Source organism: Nomascus leucogenys, chromosome 11, assembly GCF_006542625.1.
Source record: "Nomascus leucogenys isolate Asia chromosome 11, Asia_NLE_v1, whole genome shotgun sequence".
Classification (NCBI taxonomy): Eukaryota; Metazoa; Chordata; class Mammalia; order Primates; family Hylobatidae; genus Nomascus; species Nomascus leucogenys.
Genome location: NC_044391.1, coordinates 106,075,376 through 106,096,370, shown reverse-complemented (window position 1 = coordinate 106,096,370; position 20,995 = coordinate 106,075,376). Strand labels below are relative to the sequence as shown.

Genomic DNA, 20,995 nt, shown 5'->3' with positions numbered 1-20,995 from the left:
TTTAAGAAACTAAGGTTAACTTTAAGGGGCCATTAAAGCCCTTAGAAGAACTGGCCTGGTGCCATGCCTACATGGTTCCCAGCCTTGCAGTAAGTAAAGAATGTCACTTTCTGACAGGCCCAGGAACCTCAGAATATTCTGGGGACTCCAAGCAAAAATGAATTCACCCAAGTATTACTGGTAAAATCTGATTACTATGCTGGCCACTGATTTACTATTGGTAAAGTCCATGGCTACCCTGAAAAGGCTTTTTTGTTTTTTGGAGACAGGTCTCCCTCTGTCATCCAGGCTGTAGTGCAATGGCAGTGGCGCGATCACAGCTCACTGTTTAACTTTAAACTCCTTAGCTCAAGCAATCCTTCTGCCTCAGCCTCCTGAATAGCTGGGATTATAGGTGTGACTAATATGCCTGGCTAATTTTTCATTTTTATTTTTTTTAGAGATGGGGTCTCACTATGTTGCCCAGGCTGGTCTTGAATTCCTGGCCTGTACAGTCTTTTAAAGGTATAATCTAAGGTTTCTTATAATAAATTCCAACAAAGCAGATTAAAAAAAAAAAAGAGCCTATATGGCCAATCACTATTCTTGTTGCACTTTATGCAAATGATCAGGCCAAGTATAATAAGGCTAAAACTGGTTTTAATAATTAAATTAGTGTAATTACTGTAAATATCTTTAGTAAGAATGGGGGTAATTATAAAGAGAAAACTTATGTTTCAGAAGAAAACTACAGCACATCTGTTATTAGATTCTAGACCTGTCGAATATTTTTGAGTTTTTTTATTACCTGGTCTAAATCCTGAATTTTTAGTTTCCTCCAATATCTGGCTATGACTCCCAGACTTATGTTTCTAATTTTTCTCCTACCTTTCTGACTTGAAATCATTAAGTTTTAAAGTGTGCTTTCCCTGAAACCCTGCAAGCTAAAGTTACACAACTTGATATAAACTTCGAAGAAATCATACAAACCATTTATGGAAAAAAGTTCACTGAAATTTTGATGCAAACAGCAATCCAGAAAAATCTGTCAAAATTACCAGTTTACTTTTACTCCAACTGCAGATATTTTGAAAACAAATATAAAAATCTTCTCAGCTGACTGTGCTCCAGAATTAAACTCGCTAACAGACTGCTCCAAACATTAAACTTTGTTTTTCTTTTGCTCCCATAGACATGCCTCTTGCTAAATATGTTTGTCTATACCATAGAGTTAATTTTGATTAAAAAAAAAAAAAAACCTGTCCACAACATCACCTCCCGAAATAAGATACAACTGATCAACTGAACAGAGTAATTCTCAGGACTAAAAGACTGTTTCAATAAGATATGGGACAATGTACCCAAATTTGTTCCTTTCCATTTGTTTTAATCTATGATTTTCTCCCCTCTGCCAAACTGTTATGTCAAAACCTCTAACCCAAAATCTCTCCCGAGCTACCCACCTAGCTTTTAATATGTGAAACTTTCTGAAAGTAAAGTTTCAAAGGGGGCACCGAACAATCAAATACGTCTCCCCAAAATATTGAGGATTGTTAAAGACAATGAAAATGCGGGGAACCTCTCTGCCCCTGCCTCTATCTGCCTGATGGCAGGACATAACATTCTTTACTGGAGACAGCACTTGCTTACTGGCCCAGAGAAGGCACCAGCAGGTACCAGTGGAATCTGGGAACAGATTTTACTATCTCTCCACACGTTCCCACCTTTTACAAGGCTGGAACTGCTCTTTCCTGTCTTGTCACTATTTAAGATTTAAGGCTTTTTGTTAAAATACTGTTTAAGCAAAGCCCCTAAGCCACTGCCTTGAGAGAGACACTTTTGAACTGAGGCCTGCCCCACATGATGGGTACATCACACATTAATAAGCTTCTAGGCCGGGTGCGGTGGCTCACGCCTGTAATCCCAGCACTTTGGGAGGCTGAGGCGGGCGGATCACGAGGTCAGGAGATCGAGACCATCCTGGCTAACATGGTGAAACCCCATCTCTACTAAAAATACAAAAAATTAGCCGGGCGCGGTGGTGGGCGCCTGTAGTCCCATCTACTCGGGAGGCTGAGGCAGGAGAATGGCGTGAACCCAGGAGCTTGCAGTGAGCTGAGATAGCGCCACTGCAGTCTGGCCTGGGCGAAACAGCGAGACTCCGTCTCAAAAAAAAAAAAAAAAAAGGCTTCTGTTTGTTTTTCTTTTGTTAATCTGAGTTTTGTTTTCAGTAGAGTGTCTAAACTAAGAACCTGAAAAGGAAAAAAAAATGTTTTTTTCCCTAAAATGACTTTACAGCTATTACTACATATAAGTAAACTGCTCTCAAGAAAACAATGTGGATGAGGAGGGAGGAACAGGTATATGAAGGGAAGAATGGCAATGTGTAGTGTACCTTACGAACACGTAGGTCAGCACTGCTCAGGAATAAAGGAGAGAAGAGACATGGGAAGATGGAAGAAAATGCTGCTGGCCAGGTGGGCTGAGTCCTTTTGTATCAAGAACGGCCCTGTATACCAGGAAAACTGGATTTCACCTTAGGTAATGGGAACTGAAAGAGCTTTAAGAAAGTGGCAGAGAACATTATCATTATCTGCCTGTTCAAAAACGGAAAAGCCAGGCTGGTTATGAAGCTGCCACCGCAAAGATGATGACGGTGAGAGAAATCCAGCATGGCTGACTCCGTCTTGTGACAAGCCTCATAGGCTGGCTGTCCTCGCTCATTCCTGGGCACAGGCCAAGCTAACCATGAGTGGAATTTAATTTACAGTTTAACTTTGAAGCAAGGATGATAACAGCCCCCCTAAAACTAACCCTCTCCATGCTCAGGGACCAAAACCACCTTTGTAAGACTAATAAAGACTACAAGATCGGGATTATGGGAAGAGCCTGAATTCTGCTAAAATATAGGTGTAGCTAAATGATAGCCAGCCATTGTAACCTAGCTTGCCTTTCTATAATCCCTTGCTGCTCAAGGAGTCATATGGCCAGACATCATGAGATTTGTGACTTCCCCAACTGCTCCTATAGATAACACCACTATTGTAGAATCTAAGATTGGTCTCTGGAGATGTTTTCAGACTTTTGCATTCTGGCCATCTTCTGACTCCAACCAGACCTGGGACTCATGACTAAAGTGGTCCTGTGGCCCCCACTGAGGCAGACTCAACACACAAGGACCATTTTCCACACTACTATGATTTCATCTCCAACCAGTCAGCAGTGCCCATTCCCTAGCTCCTTGCCCACCAAATTATCCATAAAAGCCCTGGCCTCTGAGTTCTCCAGGAAACTGACTTAAATAATAAGTTATTACACCAGTCCTCCCATGTGGCTAGTTCTGTGTTAATTAATCTCTTTCTCTACTGTAATATTGTGGTCTCACTGAATTGGTTTTTCTGTGTAGCAGGAAGAGCCTGTTGGGAGATTACAGTTGGGAAACCAGCAAAAGAAACCAGAGGGGGGATATTAAGTGCCTAAACCAGGGCAGTAGGGGTAAAGACAAGAAGAAAAATCACACATAAGAGATAGAGAAGAGGTAGAGTTTATAGATTTTGGTAACTGTTTCTGTGCAGTGTGGTGACAAGGTGGAGTGGGAATGGATAAAGGAAAGTGAAAACTTGATCATCACTCTCAGGATTTTATTTAAGATACTTATACATAATTACCTGCTTTTGCCTATCTTTCTCCATTAGAATGTAAATTCTCTGAAGGCAGGGCCCTGTCTTATTCATCATTTTATCTCCCATGCCTGTCAAGTGCTTGGTATGCTGTAGTTACTCAGTAAATTGCTACATAAAATAAATGAGTTTATGATATTGTTAAGAGAGAAGAGGTTTAGGTTGGAAAAAGTGAGTATAAATAACAATTTCATTATAGGTAAGTACTGATTAAAGGAATAAAGAAATATATATATGTAATAAATATATATATATGTATATATATATACAGAGAGAGAGAGGAGCTGACTGGTGATTAGGAGGTGATGATGTGTTACAATTTAAAAGGTTGAATTTGAGTTGTTAGCAAAATACTAACCAAAGATATAAGATCTAGGGGTACGCCAGGCCAAATTAACAATCACCTTGGCCACTGTAGGCACTCACTGAAGTAGGTATTTTTTTTAATATGTCAAAGTTCATGAACATATATAATCTCCTAATTTTGTATGTTAACTTTGAAATATGCTATTTCAATACTGAGTGTCAATATCTTAAAATGTCCCTTCAAAAATATCCACAGAAACACTGACAGATTCAACTAAAATCCAATGCATAACCATTTCCATAATCTATATTTTGCTCCTTGGCAAAGTTACTCATTTTCTTAACAATGTTCAATTCTTACTTTACTCTGATTAAACACTTTCAGATACAATGTGACGTATGCGTTTTTTTCCTATAGGAAAATCATACTATATGTTTCAGAGGGCTTCAGAATATTGTTAACAAAGGCTAAATCAACATTACCAGGAAAATCATACTGAGGAAAATATTCAGAATATAAATATACTTGCACATTCTCTTTACTCCTCATGCAGCTCATGGCCTCACAAAAAACACGTGTCCTTTTGTATTAATCTTTAAGCATCCCCACTGCATAAGGAACCTGCAGCTGGGTGTAAGCACATCAAGAGAACTCCTGTGAGAATTCATGGCCAGCAGGAATGCACCCAGGGCGTGGGGGTAGAGTGGGGCTTTACATAGCAGCTGTCCCAAAGGAAATAATTGGAAGAGGATGCAAATCCTCTCTCCCAAGCTGTTGGCCTTAATTCAGGAAAGTAATTTGCTTCTGGAGGATTAACCCCCTCTCCCCCTAAAACTATCTAATCTTTCTATGTACAGATGCCACCAATATCTTTGCAGGTCAATTAATTTGACTGAGGAAACCATTTACATAACAAAGATAACACAAAGACACTGGGTAAAGACATAGAGAAATACACACATGAATTCAACTGGATGACCTATTCTTTTAAAAAAGCTGTTGACATAATAAAAACTACCCCCTCAAAAACAACTTGATACTTGTAAATGTTTGTGTGTGTGTGTGTGTGTGCACGTGTGTGTGCAATCTCTGCCTCCCAAGTTCAAGCGATTCTCCTGCCTCAGCCTCCTGAGTAGTTGAGACTACAGGCGTGCACCACCACACCTGGCTAACTTTTGTATTTTTAGTAGAGACGGGGTTTCACCATGTTGGCCAGGTTGGTCTCGAACTCCTGACCTCCGGTGGTCCACCTGCCTTGGCCTCCCAAAGTGCTGGGATTACAGGCATGAGCCACCGTGCCTGACCATACATGTAAATGTTAAATTAAATATGCATAAATTATACATACAAGAATGAGAATCCTATTAACTCAGGTGTCGGGGGCAAGAGCAAAAAAAGCAACACTCTGAGATGATACATACACACCAGCAGTCCTCATCTCAAAATAACTGTTTTCTTTCATAATGCTGCTTTAGGAGTTTCATAGGGGAAAAAACCTGGAGGTTAAAAATATCTATTGCTTAAAAAGAACAAAAAGAGAAGAAACAAAGGCAAAAATATTTCACAGTTGGCTGTCAAGTAAACTGCTAGCCGGGGCCAGTCTACCTATTCTTGATGTTGTTTTGACCCTATATCCGTATTCCGTACTCCCTCAGTTTTCCCAGTACCTGAAAGGACTCTAATCCTTTACTTTAGGTTAGTTAACAAGCACAGTCACTAAAAAACAGCTAAAATGTAATGAGAAGTTAGTCAATCAGAGACTAATATAAACCAATCCATGCGCTCTGCTTTCTTCTTACCCTTGAGGTCAACTGTATTAGGAAAAGGTGTTGAGTTTTTTCCCTATCTTTTATATGCTTCATTGTTTTCATATGTTATTTATATATTCCTCATTGTAAAAGGGGCCATACAATACAGAAATTGACAAAGCAACTAGAAAACAGTTTTGATGGGGAAATGGAGGAAGGTAATTTGGATTTTTTACATCTATAAAGAACACTCTATATCTGAGTGTGCCTATAATGCAAAGAGCTTGAAGAAGTGTGTGTACCCTGAATCCCTGGAAAGAAGGGAACAGAATGGGGTGGAGGTAGGGTTCAAAGGATACCAAAAACAAACCTTATACAAATCAAAACTTTGTCTAACAACCACTCTCAAAGCAAAAAAGGGAGAACTTCCTCTTTTTTCTTTACTCCCTCAGCACTCAACCTTCTTAACCTACTTTCTCTCCCTCAATCCAGAACTCAATATGTTACTAGTATTATATATTTATTTACACTGTGGGTTAAAGAGGCTTTTATGGATTACCTTGAGATACTATCATTTAAAATGTTCTTTATATAAAAATGATTGAAATGCCAAACATTAAGTTCAAAGCATAATCTAAATCAATGCCTGCCTCCTATGGAAGACATAAAGTAAGAGGATAAAATATGATGAATCCAAGAATCGGGACTCTCAAAGCAGAACACTCAGTCTTTGATATTTTGGAGGCAAATCAATACAAAAGTGAGCTCTTTTTAAAGGCAGAGCTAAGGTAAGCTGGTTACTTCAAGGCTCTTAATTTCTGGTAGACAAAAGTAAAGCTAGAAATTTGGCTGTCAGAGTGAGGTCATTCCTGGTCATGTCACTTTTTGGGGAAGGGGAGAGGAAGGCCTGTGAGCGCGCTGCCTCTTTTCAAGGTCGGTAAGAAAGGACCTTGCGCCTGAATTGATATGACAGGAAAGGAATAATGTGTGAGAAGTAATTATCCTGGTTAGGTTTAGCTTAGGGAAATAAAATATACCTGTTTCTCAAGTAAAATGATTTGTGGTTTACTGGTGAACAAAACAACTTTCACAGCACTCGTAAAGGGTCTTACCTAACTAACATCTTTCAAATCTAGATATAAGTAACAATGGAGCAAGACTGTCCATTGAAGACCTTTGATACTTGTGATATACCTTTTTTTGTAATATTTATTTTAAATAGTGACTGCATTACCAAAGCAGGTATATTATTTGTATTTGCTTTTTATTAAAAAACAATTGAAATGCCAAACATCAAATTCAAAAAGCTTAGAGCATAATCTACATCAATGCCTACCTCCTATATAAGACATAAAGTAAGAGGATAAAATATGATGAATCCAAGAACTGGGATTCTCAAAGCAGAACACTAGGTCTTTGACACAGATATTTACATTACCTAATACTGTTTTTTTTTTTTTAAATAAAAAAATATATATTTGGTCACCATCACTTTCCACACTTCATTTGAGAAAATGCCAAGTTGAAAGCTGACCTTCCCCTGTCGTTCCTGCTTGAGTCTCTTCAGGTAGGATGGCAGAGGAAAGGGACTTGATTAAAATAAATTATCCTAAGGGCAGAGCAGTGAATGGATCTAACACTGGGAAAAGTATGGGAGAGGAAAAGAGGGAACTGTGCCACAGAAGAAGAGGTGGGCAGGCTTTGGAGAAAGGGCTGAGAAGTGGGGCTGGCGTTTCCTTCCTCCTCCCCTGAGCTCCGTCCTCTGCCCTACTTTCATGTCTCCCCCTCCCAGCTCTCCCCACCTCTACCCACCTTCCTTCCTTCCCTCCCACTCCCAACTCCAATTCTAAAATCTTTCCATCAGTTAATTCTGGGAGTAGAAAAGGGCCCAAACTGACTCTGAGGGAAATACACATGATTAACAGGAATTAAAAAAAAAAAAAAAAAAAGGATGTCTACCCTCAGTAATAATCTGAGGACAGAGAATTAAAACACAGATACTTTGAAAACGTCTTGAACACAAGTGGAGGGGGGTTTGTAATCAGTCTGCTTTTAGTAAACATCTACACATACATATTTGTTTGACTAAATTTAAATGTACCACAGCCTATTCAAGATTTAAATGGTTGAGCTTTCAAAAAAATTTTACAACCAACAAAATTACTGGTATTTTGGTATTTTAAAATCTCACAGAACACGGAAATAACCAAAACTGATATTACAATTGCTAACGTAAGTAAATAGTTGTTTTCAATGGCCAGCACAAGTTTGTATGTCTGATATGAAAGCTACGTCATCTTGGAAAATTACATGTAAACCATGCTTAACTCTAGGTGTGCATCAAAATATTCCAACTCCCAGTGATTCTGTGGGTTGGGACAAGCCATCTGAATTTTTAAAAGCTTCGTAGGTGATTCTGATGCACACTACTAGTCAAGAGTAACTATCTTAGAGGATATTAAATATTACTGCCCTCAACTCCCAATGTACTCTATGTAGTTACACCAAAACTTTAAAACCTCATATGCAGAACCGCTTTGCCTACAAATCCATTATTAATTTCATCATCTCCTTGAGTTTGCTTTTATCTGACATAAACATCAGAGTAGCAGTTGAAAAAACACAAACTTTCCTTCCCATACCATCAGGAAGTTGTTTAAAACTAAACATATTAAGTCAGAGTTTAAAAGGTAATACATTTAGAGGTAGGCTGGGAACCAAGTGTTAACTTTGGAAAGTAGAGCCACCAACAATCTCCCACATGAAGTTAGGAGTAGGCAAGAGTGAAACAAGGGCAAGAGGGGGAAGCTAACTCTTCTGAAACATGTCCTTGTGGCATAGCTTCATTATTTTATTTACACCCATGAGAACTCACCATATATGCTCATGTTCAAATGGAAAGAAAAGTATTATCTCAAGATATAATCTATCATTCAGATCTTCTATTTTCACATTATCTGTAACAGTTGCTCCTACTAATACAAAAAATTAAGAGCTAATTGTATTATGTAGATATCATGGGCTGGTAACTTTATTTCCTTTTATTTTTCATATAGATATATATACACACATACATATATATATGTATATATATATATATATATATATATATATATATATATACACACACACATACATATATATAATGAAAGACTAAAGTTTATCAACATACCTTGGGTCAAGAAGACTCCTCAAAAATTTGAAAAGCAAAACCTGGTTCTGAATAGAAAAACAATAAAAATTACAATTAAATATTAAAACAAATTTTTCAAATATTCCATGGTAAAGAACTACTTTAACCTATCCCTTTATGCACAGATATCTGAGTATTTCCACAAAGCCCTCTGTACAGATATAAGAAATTCTAAAGAATCATTTGGAGGTTCTTTATGTCTTCTCAATAATTCTAATCACTGTCGCACATTCACTTCTCAGTGTAAACGGAACACAAACACCCTATTATCGCCCAAAAAAGACCTCTACTGAGACAAATCCCCCAGTTGTTCCCAGCACAAGGACCCTCGGAGTGGCAGGTGCTTGGAACTGCTCTGTGGATGCTGAGCTCTGGCTGCACTGATCAGTTTCACCCTGCCTTAACCTGGTCCTCCTGTGGCAATGAGTTGCTGTGAGATAGTTCATCCAGGGAGGGTGGGAGTTTGAGGTCCAAGTTAACAACCACCACCAAAAAACCTCATGAATATAAACAACTACGGAAGAGATGCCAATCAAACTGCAACATGTTAGCAATCAATACGCCATAAAATCTGGGTTCTGTTTGCCATTTACTCACTTACGTGACTTTCTGTAAGTTACTTATCCTCTGAGCAGTTCAATTTCCTTATGTGGAAAAAAAAAATGAGGACAGCAGTATCTTCTCTGCCTTCCACACTGGGTAGTAGTGAGGGTTAAATGAGATAAACCTTCAAATACTACAAAAATATGAATATTTCTAAATTCTTGGGAAATCTATGCAAAAATTGTTTTTTTTTTATTTTTTGACACATTCACACTTTATCTGTAAAAAATGGGGGACTCTTAAAGATGAAAAGATTAATATAAAATATGATTTAAAAATATATCTATTTTTATCCATCTAATTTTCTATTTTTTCACTATCATTTTGTATTATTTTACATGACTTTCTTCTTGGTTATAACATTCTGGCAATTTTTCATTTTAAGAATTCTGAAAACAACTGATCAGAGGCATATTTCTTGCCATCAAAAGTAAAGGTACTTTGTAAGATCTGTGTGGGATTCTTGCACAATTTATAAAGCTATGCAATAAATACTACATTTATTTAAAAGAAATGTCTAAGACTCCATAAACAGACTTTTTTTTTTTTTTTTTTTTTTTTTTTTTTTTTTTTTTTTTTTGGGACAGGGTCTCACTCTGTCACCCAGGCTGGAGTGCAGTGGCATGATCACAGCTCACTGCAGCCTCAACCTCCTGGGTTCAAGTGATCATCCCACCTCAGCTTCCCGTACAGCTGGGACGAAAGGAACCCACCACCACGTCCAGCTAATTTTCTGGATTTTTTTGTAGAGATGGGGTTTCACCATGTTGCCCAGGCTAGTCTTGAGCTCCTGAGCCTTGCAAAATGCTAGGATTATAGGTGTGAGCCACTGTGCCCAGCCCATACTTTATTTTATATATCTGTCTGATGAATGACATTATATTCACTTCCTGGGCCTTTCTCTTAATATCCTTAGAGACTATTAAAAAAAAAAAAAAAAGAAAAGAAAATCCTACAAATGATCCTTTTAAATCTTAAAGGACAATGACAACACAGCCACAACCACAGGCAAAATTTACCAGAAGTGCTGACTTTTAAAGGGGAGAGAAGCTCTGGAGGTTGAGAGTAGTTTTGGTAGAAATCTCCTCCTACCCTCCCTCACTAGACTGGATTTCATGTCCTTCCGTGTACTGCTTTAGTATCCTGGGCTCCATTAGCATTCCAATCAAGCTAGTCTGTAATTGTCTTTTGGCTTATTTGTCTTCTTCCTGGAGAGCAGGATCACACTTACATGTTTTTGTATCCTCAGCACTTAATGTTTTCGGCCCAGAGCAGGTAAAGGAGTATTTATTGAATTAATGGGTGAGTCTTTTTCTTGAGTTAATGGACCTCATCATTATCATGCTGGACAACCAAGCCTGATATCTGGGAGTTGTTTTTAACTCCTCCCATCACATTCAACTGATTTCCAGATCCTATACATTTTACTTCACAAAAATGTCCTAAAACTGTCCTCTCCAACTGCCACTGACTCAGTAATAGTTCTCTCCATCTTTTGCCTAGATCTTCTCTCTCCTCCATTCGCTCTCCTTTCCAGTCCATTCTCCCCACTGCTATCCAAAGTTCATTTTCTGTAAAATGGATCTAATGATACTGCTCTTTAGCTTTAAAAAACTTCAATAATTCTCAGTACACAGAAGACAGTTTAAATTTCATAGCATCACATATGAAACCGTTCCGTATTTGTCTCCAAGCTGTATTTTGCAACCCCTCTAGTTTAGCTCCTCCCTTCCAGCCTACCACTAGTAGCTTAACCTAATGCCACTTCCACCATCACCTCCCCCACCGACGTCATGCTTCACATAGACCTGACTGTTCTCTGAACATGCACGCTGCTTTATGCCTTCAAGGCTTTTATACCCAGAACCTTTTCATTAAGAAAGCCCCGACCAAGCCTCTGCTTGGAAATCTGACATTAGGCATTCAAGACCAGATTAGGGATGTCTGGGCCTTCTTGTCTTTCTCACAATCCATTACCCTCTTCTCTTGTTCTACAGTACTTTTCACATATCTCTAGTGTAACTCTTTCAACACTGGACTATAATTATGCAAGTGCTTCTCTGTTCTAGAGGAAAATTTTAAGAAAAGGTTGTATTCTTATTTCTGTCCCTAGGGCCTAGCACACTGGTAGAGAGTGGGGCTGCGCTAAGTGTTCGAATGAATGAATTCCATATTTTTGTCTCTCATGCCAGCTACCTCCTACTCACTGCTCTGATTTCCTTCTTGCACAGCTATTCCCAACCACTATTAATGTCACTTAAGGACTCTGGGTGGTGCTTCATGTCCCTGTCATTGTCCTATTCCCTGCCTCTATCACTTGTGGCTACAAGGACAGGGAGCAAACTCAGCATCAGCACTGACAGGTAAGTGGTAAGTGGAATACCTTAAACAGTCCATTCAATAGTACTTTTAACTGAGCTTCTCAATATTTACCATGCATATAGCTGTATTCTAGTAAGATTTTCCAAGAAAAATTCTAAACAGCGCATTTTCAGGATGACAAAGTTTTGAATAAATATGAATCTCAAAGAAAACAGGGTTGTGGGCCGGGCACAGTGGCTCACGCCTGTAATCCCAGCACTATGGGAGGCCGAGGCAGGCGGATCACGAGGTCAGGAGATCAAGACCATCCTGGCTAACATGGTGAAACCCTGTCTCTACTAAAAACACAAAAAAATTAGCCAGGCGTGGTGGCAGGCACCTGTAGTCCCAGCTACTCAGGAGGCTGAGGCAGGAGAATGGCTTGAACCCGGGAGGCGGAGCTTGCAGTGAGTGGAGCAGTGAGTGGAGATCACACCACTGCACTCCAGCCTGGGCGACAGAGCGAGACTCCATCTCAAAAAAAAAAAAAAAAAAAAAAACAAAGAAAAGAAAAGAAAACAGAGTTGTGGATCCTACAGCAAAAGAAAATGGGGGAAGGGAGGATCTGTGGATTAGGATTTCCAGAATAAGTACATTATAGTTCCAGAAATGCTTCTTTGAAGCTCATATTTGTATGCACAAAGATGAACTCCCTCATTTCCAAACTAAGAGATCATCATACAACTGCTTCCAATACCCCCCCGCCCCCCCCCACACACACAGAGTATTAGGTTGGTGCCATTAAAGAAATGGCAAAAACTGCAATCACTTTTGCACCAACCTAATAGAAACTGCTAATAAATGTCAACGGAAGAAATCACTACAATCAAAACTTCTTAGGTGAAGATTTAATAATTGTCTCTCCACTAGATATTTTTCCCCAATATATATTTGCAATATGTACCTGAAGTTTTTTAATGACCATTTCAATATGTCCAGAAAAGTGGGTGGCAACCAGCTCCGCAGCTTTACAGGGCTTCAGGGACACAAGTTCCTGGAGTTAAAGGAAAAGACAAAGCCATCTTTAATGGCTCATTTAAACAGCATATCCACAGATGTGAGGCATGATTACCTACCTCAATACAGTCGCAAGCTTCCATACTGCATTTCAGCAGACCTTGACATACGGCCTCAATTTAAAGGGCACTTTGCAAATGAGCAAAATTAGAAATGTGCCATGTAAAAAAAAAAAAAAAATCAAAATTTAATTTAAAGAAAGGTAATTCAGAATTCTTAGAAAATGAAAGCACTATAGAATTCTGGATTTCAGCCATGATATCTGCAGGAGAAACAGAAGGAACAAAAGCTTCCCAAATTTCCTGTCAATGCATTTCACCTTGGAGCTTAAAGTAATAATTTGAAGAAATGAGAACGAATAGTTGTAATTTATATGGCTGAGAATTTTAAAACTTTACTTCTGGTGCCTAGTGGATTTAGAAACTGCAAGCATTTTAAAAAATAAACTAGGTCGGGTGCGGTGGCTCACGCTTGTAATCCCAGCACTTTGGGAGGCCGAGGTGGGTGGATCACGAGGTCAGGAGATGGAGACCACGGTGAAACCCCGTCTCTACTAAAAATACAAAAAAAATTAGCCGGGCGCGGTGGCGGGCGCCTGTAGTCCCAGCTACTCCGGAGGCTAAGGCAGGAGAATGGCGTGAACCCGGGAGGCGGAGCTTGCAGTGAGCTGAGATTGCGCCACTGCACTCCAGCCTGGGTGACAGAGCGAGACTCCGTCTCAAAAAAAAAAAAAAAATAAAAAATAAATAAATAAACTTCAGGTCTTAAATTTTATATGAGAATAAAATGTTGACCACTTTTAATTAAACACTGTTAATAAAATCTGTTTGTCAAATATAAGACTTTTAATTTGACCTCCCCTTGGACTTTCCTGGACACTACTGGATATCCTTTACTTTTTAAAACTCTCTTCTTACTTGGTTTCTGTCACCTAATATTCTACCAATTGTACCTTCTCTGTGGGGACACTATGATCAAACACAACCACGATACACGGCTAAAACACAAAGACCAAATGTAGACCCAAATAGTGTATTATTAAATAAAACTCAGACAAGCCACTATGACTGCAACATTCACAATGTATCTCTTAATTATTGTGTTAGGTAGTACTTGTAGATTCGTAATAATTAGCTGCCACAAATAACTGTAGTTTGCATAACTTTAATGCAATACTCCTGATGAGAGAGAAGGTGTAACTAAATATTACAAAGGAGACACTATTACTGATCTGTAGCCATTCAAAAATAAGCTACGATGAATGAATTTATGCCAAGAATTTGGAAATTCAGACAAAATAAATTCCTAAAAAGTATAATTTAATAAGCTGACTTGAGAAGAAATAGCCTGAATTGATTTTTTATTTTTGGTAGAGATGGGGTCTTGCTATGTTGCCCAGGCTGGTCTGGAAGTCCTGGGATCAAGAGATCATCCTGCCTTGGCCTCCCAAAGTGCTGGAATTACAGGCATGAGCCACCGTGTCTGGCCCTGATTTGATTTTTAACCATTAAAATAACTGAATGAGTAGTTGAAAAACTGTAGGCTCAAATAGCCTCACTGGTAAGTTCTAGCAACCATTTAAGGAAGAAATAATTCCAACCTTAACTAAACCTCTTACAACAGAGAATAGAAAAAAGAAAAATTCTTCAGCTCATTGTATGAGGCTAGTAACATTTTGACACCTAAACCCAATAGGACAAATTACAGATCAACCTGAACCACAAATATTGATATGAACATCCTAAATAAAAATGAAATTCAGCAATGTATAAAAAGAATAATGTATCAGGATCAAGTTGCACTTATCTGCAAAAATCAAGGTTGGTTTAATACCAATAAAATTTAACACAAAAACAGAATAAGGAAGAAAACATGATAAAATTTAAAATCCATTCATGAGGAAACTCTTGGCATACTAGAAATAGAAGAAAACTTCCATAAAAATCCTTATAGTAAACATACTTATGTGGGGAATGAAATTTTTAAAAATGCCATTAACAACAGCAAAATATGAAGTTGTGACAGTAAGTATAACAAAGGATGGGGCTGGGCATGGTGGCTCATGCTTGTAATCCTAGCACTTTGGGAGGCCAAGGCAGGTGAATCATTTGAGGTCCGTTTGAGACCAGCCTGGCCAACATGGTGAAACCCTGTCTCTACTAAAAATATAAAACTAAGCTGTGCATGGTGGCCACATCTGTAATCCCAGCTACTTAGGGAGGGTGAGGAAGGAGAATCATTTGAACCCAAGAGGCGGAGGTTGCAGGGAACCTAGATAGTGCCACTATACTCCAGCCCGGGCAACACAGTGAGTGAGACTCTGTCTCAAAAAAACAAAACAAAATAGAACAAAAACAAAGGATGGAAAGTCTCCACAGAGAGCATTATAAAACTTTATAGGAAGACATTAAATAAAGGATTATACCATACAGTCATAGATACGAAGGCTCAATATTGTAAAGATTGCGAATTATCTTCAAAATTATTGATAGATTCAGTGCAATGCCTGTTGTAATCACGAAGTTAAAAAAATTTTGGTGGAACTTGATAAGCTGATTCTAAAATGTATTTGGAAGTATCAAAAGTCAATAGCCAAGATTCTGTTAAAGATATCAAGACTCATTATACAGCGACAATATTAAAAATAGTGTGATACTGATGCAGAGATGGACAAACAGACCAATGGAACAGAAGGCCCAGAGAAACAGACTAGGCATATAGATCCTTGATATATTCATCACATAGGTAGCATTGCTGAGCAACAAGAAAAGGCAACCTTTAAAAATAACTGCTGCTGGGAAAATTGGGCATCTATATTCTAAAAAATTAATTCAACTTCCATCTCATACTATGTACAAAAAATTACTTTCAGGTGGAACTCAGAGCCAAAGATAAAAAAGAAATAAGAAAGAAAACAGGACATAAAGGGGGGGGGGGAAATGATTATTTTGACCACTTAAACACACACACACACACACACACACACACAAAGATCGAAAGGAAAAGCCACAGAATGGGAGAAGATATTTGCAATACATATTGCTGATAAAAGACTAACATCCACAATACATAAGAAATCTTCCAAAACAGTAAGTATGAGACATTCAAACAGAAAAGTGGGCAAAAAACTTCAGCAGGCACTTCACAAAAGAGAAAATTGCTCAATAAACATATGAAAAGGCTGTCAGTCTTATTAGTAATTAAGGAAAGGTAAATGTAAAACATAATTAGGTATCATTACACATCCACTAGATCAGGAAAGATTTAAAGTCTGCCAAGGATATAGAGTCCATAGGAACTCTCATACAGTGCTGGCATCCAGTGAAATTTAAAATATTAATCTCAACTAACTAGGAATTATATACTCTAGAGCAGAGATTATGAGTTAGCATACATCAGAATAATGTAGGGGATTGCTGGACCTCACCCCCAGAGTTTCTGATTCAGGAGGTCTGAAGTGGAGATCCAAACTTTGCATTTCTATCAAATTCTCAGCTGATGCTGTGATGTTGGTTAGGGGACGAAACTGAGAATCACTGCCTTAGAGAAATGTATGTGGCTATGCTCAAGATGCACATATAAGAATGATTGTGAACAGACTATTCTTAATAGTTAAAACTAGAAACAACTGAAATGCCTAGCAGCAGTAGAATGCATAAACTGTGATATAAAATGGAATACTATACAATAAAAATCAACTGCAGCTACGTAAAACAAAAGGCACAATCTTCTCAAACAAAATACTGGGCAAAAATAAGAAAATAAAGTGTGATTTCATTTTCACAAAGTTCAAGAATAGGCAAAACAAAAACATATATTTAGGGATGCATGCATATGCAGTAACAGTATACAAAAAGGTAAGAAACTGTCACAAAACCCAGGATAATGGCTATATGGGGGAAGGGGGGAAGAAAAAAACTGTTATCAGAAAAGAATATATGGGAAAAGTCTGAGGTATGGAAATATAATATTTCTTGTTGAGGACCTAGGATGTTTGCTTTTTAATTTTTAATTAAGCTGTACATTTGTTTTATGCACTTTTTTGAATGCTTTATAAATTTCAAAATATAAAATGTGAACACAATCTAATGAAACCTTTCATATTCAAAAAACCATCTGAACCAGAGATTGGTCATCTAAGAAAGACTTTCAGGGATCTGTAGATCCCTGAACCTTTAAACAGAATCATGTATCTATGTACATGTGCAACATTATGGGGCATAAATCTTTCATTAGAGTCTCAAAAAAAGTGTTAAGAACCACTCAGCTATAAACTAAGTGTATCTTGTCAGAAAACTTCATTATGATGACTTTTTGTCCTATGTATTTAATGTTGATTATATTTACATTACTGAAGACACAGAAGTCCTTCAACAAAAGTTTATACACCTCTCATTGTGGCCTTAAGAGATTAAAAAGTTCAAGGTGAAAAAATATGCAGATGTGGGAAAAACTAGTCAGCAAAAATAATTATTGTGTAGCAAAAATACTTCTTGCTTCCCCAGCTTGAGTTTTTTGCCGAGTAATCTGTTTGCTCATTAATTTATCACATTTCATATAATGCAGAGATGTGGCTTCATTTTTGATGTCTGGAATCCATGTGCTCAAACCACTATATAATGCAGATGAGGTGAAATGAGAACTGAACCATAATATAACCGTGGAGACTTGAAGAGGAGAATGAAAAAGAATACTAAATGATTAAAGAGAAAAAATATAAAACACAAAATCAGAGAATGACTTGTTGGGTTATTTTGCCAAGATATATTCATTTTGCTGTTAGCAGGAATATAACAACACTAAATAATATATTCCATGTTCTCAATCCTATATACAGCAGTGTGGAAATTACTTCAGACCACATATCTCATGACTGGCTATACTACCTTTTGTGCCAGATATTTCACAAGAAGATGCTGTTCACACCTCTGATCTTTCTAAACTTTACAACCTTCAGGAACTAAAATGAAGTATCCACATCATATCCTTTCTTATAGTTTTTCATATCTATAAAAAATGTTCAAACATGTTGAATAATCATATCTTTACTACATCTCTAAATCCACCACCTGACTCTTGCTATAAGAAGAATGAGAGCAACTCTGTAGATATAAATGTTATTTCCAAAACTAGGATTACCTCAGTTTAAATGTTATTTCCAAAACTAGGATTACCTCAGTTTAAATGTTATTTCCAAAACTAGGATTACCTCAGTTTAAATGTTATTTCCAAAAGAGGATTACCTCTTTTCTTACTACTTTTTTTTCAATCATCAGAAATAAACAGAATAGATAAAATAACATAAAACATAAAAATAAGAGATTTCAACAAAACTGCTAGTTCTGTTGGATTCTGGGGTAAGGAGTATGTTATGAACATAAGGAAACTAAAGGAAAAAGTGATTTTTGGGTCCCATTTCAGAACACAAGGTGATCACAGCCCTCATCATGCAAGTAGTCTATTTGTATATCTAGAAGCATTGTTTCTTAACAAGAACTTTTTGTTTCAATAGAAGTGAATGCTTGCATCCTCTGTAAAATAGCAGGCATCAACAAAATCAGTGAATTAGTTGACCACAGCTAGGTCAGAATCACCATCCTGTTATATAAGGAAGAGAAATACATTAGAGAGAAAACTCATTGCAGTAATTTTTCTAAAAGTCCATTAGATGATTGGAGGGAATGGCACCAATCACGTATTAGGAAAAAAGGACAAGTAGTACTCTCAGAATCATTCTACGAACTTTGTAAAAACGCACTAATAATAGTTTGTCACTGGCTGATTGAACATGGGCTAGTTTCAGAAGTCATGATGTAACAGATTGTGTGTGACACAGACTTTATGAATACAAACATGAGGTAGAATAATTACACGAAAAAGATTTCAACCCTAAATTAAATCAACTTAATATGATACATGCCATTGCTTAGTTGGCATAAAGTTAACTTGGGTTAGATGACCATTCAGATGGTGAAGTGTGAAGTTTTGCGCATCAGTACCTCAATATGATCCATTGCTTTCTGCCATACAGACTGTTTCTCCTCTGCACTGTGTCCAGGAATGGATAAGATATTGTGAATGTAATTAAAGACTTCTTCCTGAAGAGCACAAGACAATATAATTTATTCCTTCACTCACTCAAAGATTTAGTCCCTACCAACTGAACCAGTCTTGGTAAACATCTATTATTTGAAGATGAAAAATCATCTGGAGATAATTAACTGATGGAAAACTCTGTCCCTAAAAAGAAAGAGTAATTGTTTAAAATTTAGGGTAGACTCTCAGAAGCAAAAAAATCAGTTCTAATTAATTTTGGTTTCAATTTATTAATCTTCAGTGACCTAATGAAGGAATATCACACTTTGGCTTTTGGGGATCCCATTGTCCACATTCCCAATTTCAGCACAAACCACTCCTGACCTTGTCTATTATGCTCCACCTATACTGATTTTCACTTCATCTCTATTATCTCTACTCAGCTCCTTGAACATGTCAATTTTCCCCACCTCAGGTCTCTTGCATATACAGTTACCCATCCTGGAACACTCTTCTTGGCTCTTTCCTTCACTGGCTTCTCAAATTCCAAAACTCAGTTTATATGTCACTTTCTCTGAAATTCCTTCCCTGGCTACTTTGTATAAGTCGGTTCCCCATTATCCTCTAAAGTTGCACTCAGTTTCTCTTCCCTAGCATTTATCACAATTTGTAATCATATTTGACTTTGTTTACTGTCGGTTTCCATCACTAAATTATACATTCCAGCACTGCAAGAACTATATCTGTTTTAATTATCAATGTATATTTGGCTCATACACATGCGCAAATATTTCTACTCAACAGTTATTTGTACTCAATAAGAGGGAAAGTTGAGTAAGAAAAAAGAGTAAAGCAGTATCTTGACTCACCTCTCTCAGAGGGTCACGTAAGTAGCAATCGATAATTTTGTCATATTGGTGTTCTCTTTCATACATAAATTCACAAATTTGATAGCTAGAATGTAAAGGGAAAAACTTCAGTGTACCAAACAGGGAGGTTTTTGAGACATTTGCTCTGGCACACAGGTTAGTATTAGGAAAAGTGGGTCGGGTGTCCTGGCTCATGCTTATAATCCAAGCACTTTGGGAGGCTGAGGCAAGAGGACTGATTGAGACCAGGAGTTTGAGATCAGCCTGGGCAACATAGCAAGATCCCGTCTCTACAAAAAAACTAAAAGTTAGCCAGTCATGGTGGCATGTGCCTGTCATCTGAGCTACTACGGAAGCTGAGGCAGGAGGATTGCTTGAGACCAGGAGGTTAAGGCTGCAGTGAGCTATGATCGCACCACTGCACTCCAGCCTGGTCAACAGAGGGAGACCTTGTCTCAAAAGAAAAAAAAGAAAAATTAATATAGTAGATGTGATTTCTACTGTTAAATAAAGTTACAGCGAATATCTAAGGGAGATGAGTATTTGCCATTCCTTTAACTATAGGTTCAAGAGGTTGCTAAATATTATAAGAAATTTCAGTGCTGAATATAAAAGAAATACTAAAACAATAATGTATCACATAAGAAATAGTGAATATGTTAGATATTGATAATTTACAAAAATTTTACAGAAAGTTCCTCTGTTCAGAATTACATGTCATATAAATACAGCATACTAGGTAAGTAGCAATGTGATCATATCATCTTATTTGCTATGTCAAATACTGCATTGTCTCTAATATATCTAACCATCAACAATTTATGAAACATGGAAATATTGAAGAAAAAATCTAAAATAATAAAACATCATAAGACTATTTCACTTTGTTTAAACAATTATATAAAAGCTTCATATTTGCCCTATCAATTTCTGCAAATTTTACCAATTTCTAGAATTCAATTAAAAGGCAGAAATTTTCACACTTAGCTTTTTGTTATTTGTATAATCTTTCCTAATTAAAAAAGCAGCAATGCATCAATAAACTGGGCTTTAGGTTAGAGAACTAATATACAGCCTCAAAACAACTTACAACTCAGCTTTTTCTGCCATCCGGATGAGTCGACTCTCTTCAAATTGAACTATGCCTCCAGCCTGCAGCAACTCTAAAAGGACCTGAGCATTTACAATAAATGAGTAAAAAC

At 37.4% G+C, this 20,995-nt stretch overlaps 1 protein-coding gene across 4 annotated transcripts in view; it reads right to left on the bottom strand.

The window, feature by feature from the left end:
* The window catches only part of VPS8 (VPS8 subunit of CORVET complex), a 236,463-nt gene that overhangs the window by 98,683 nt on the left and 116,785 nt on the right, over nucleotides 1-20,995 (bottom strand). For all 4 annotated transcript variants that reach the window (XM_030822939.1, XM_030822940.1, XM_030822941.1 and 1 more), the window contains 5 exons: nucleotides 20,884-20,966; nucleotides 19,794-19,878; nucleotides 18,888-18,986; nucleotides 12,776-12,865; nucleotides 8,887-8,933 (listed from right to left, as the gene is read on the bottom strand). In XM_030822939.1, coding sequence (XP_030678799.1) covers nucleotides 8,887-8,933; nucleotides 12,776-12,865; nucleotides 18,888-18,986; nucleotides 19,794-19,878; nucleotides 20,884-20,966 — 404 coding nt within the window. The remainder of the gene's footprint in view (nucleotides 1-8,886; nucleotides 8,934-12,775; nucleotides 12,866-18,887; nucleotides 18,987-19,793; nucleotides 19,879-20,883; nucleotides 20,967-20,995) is intronic.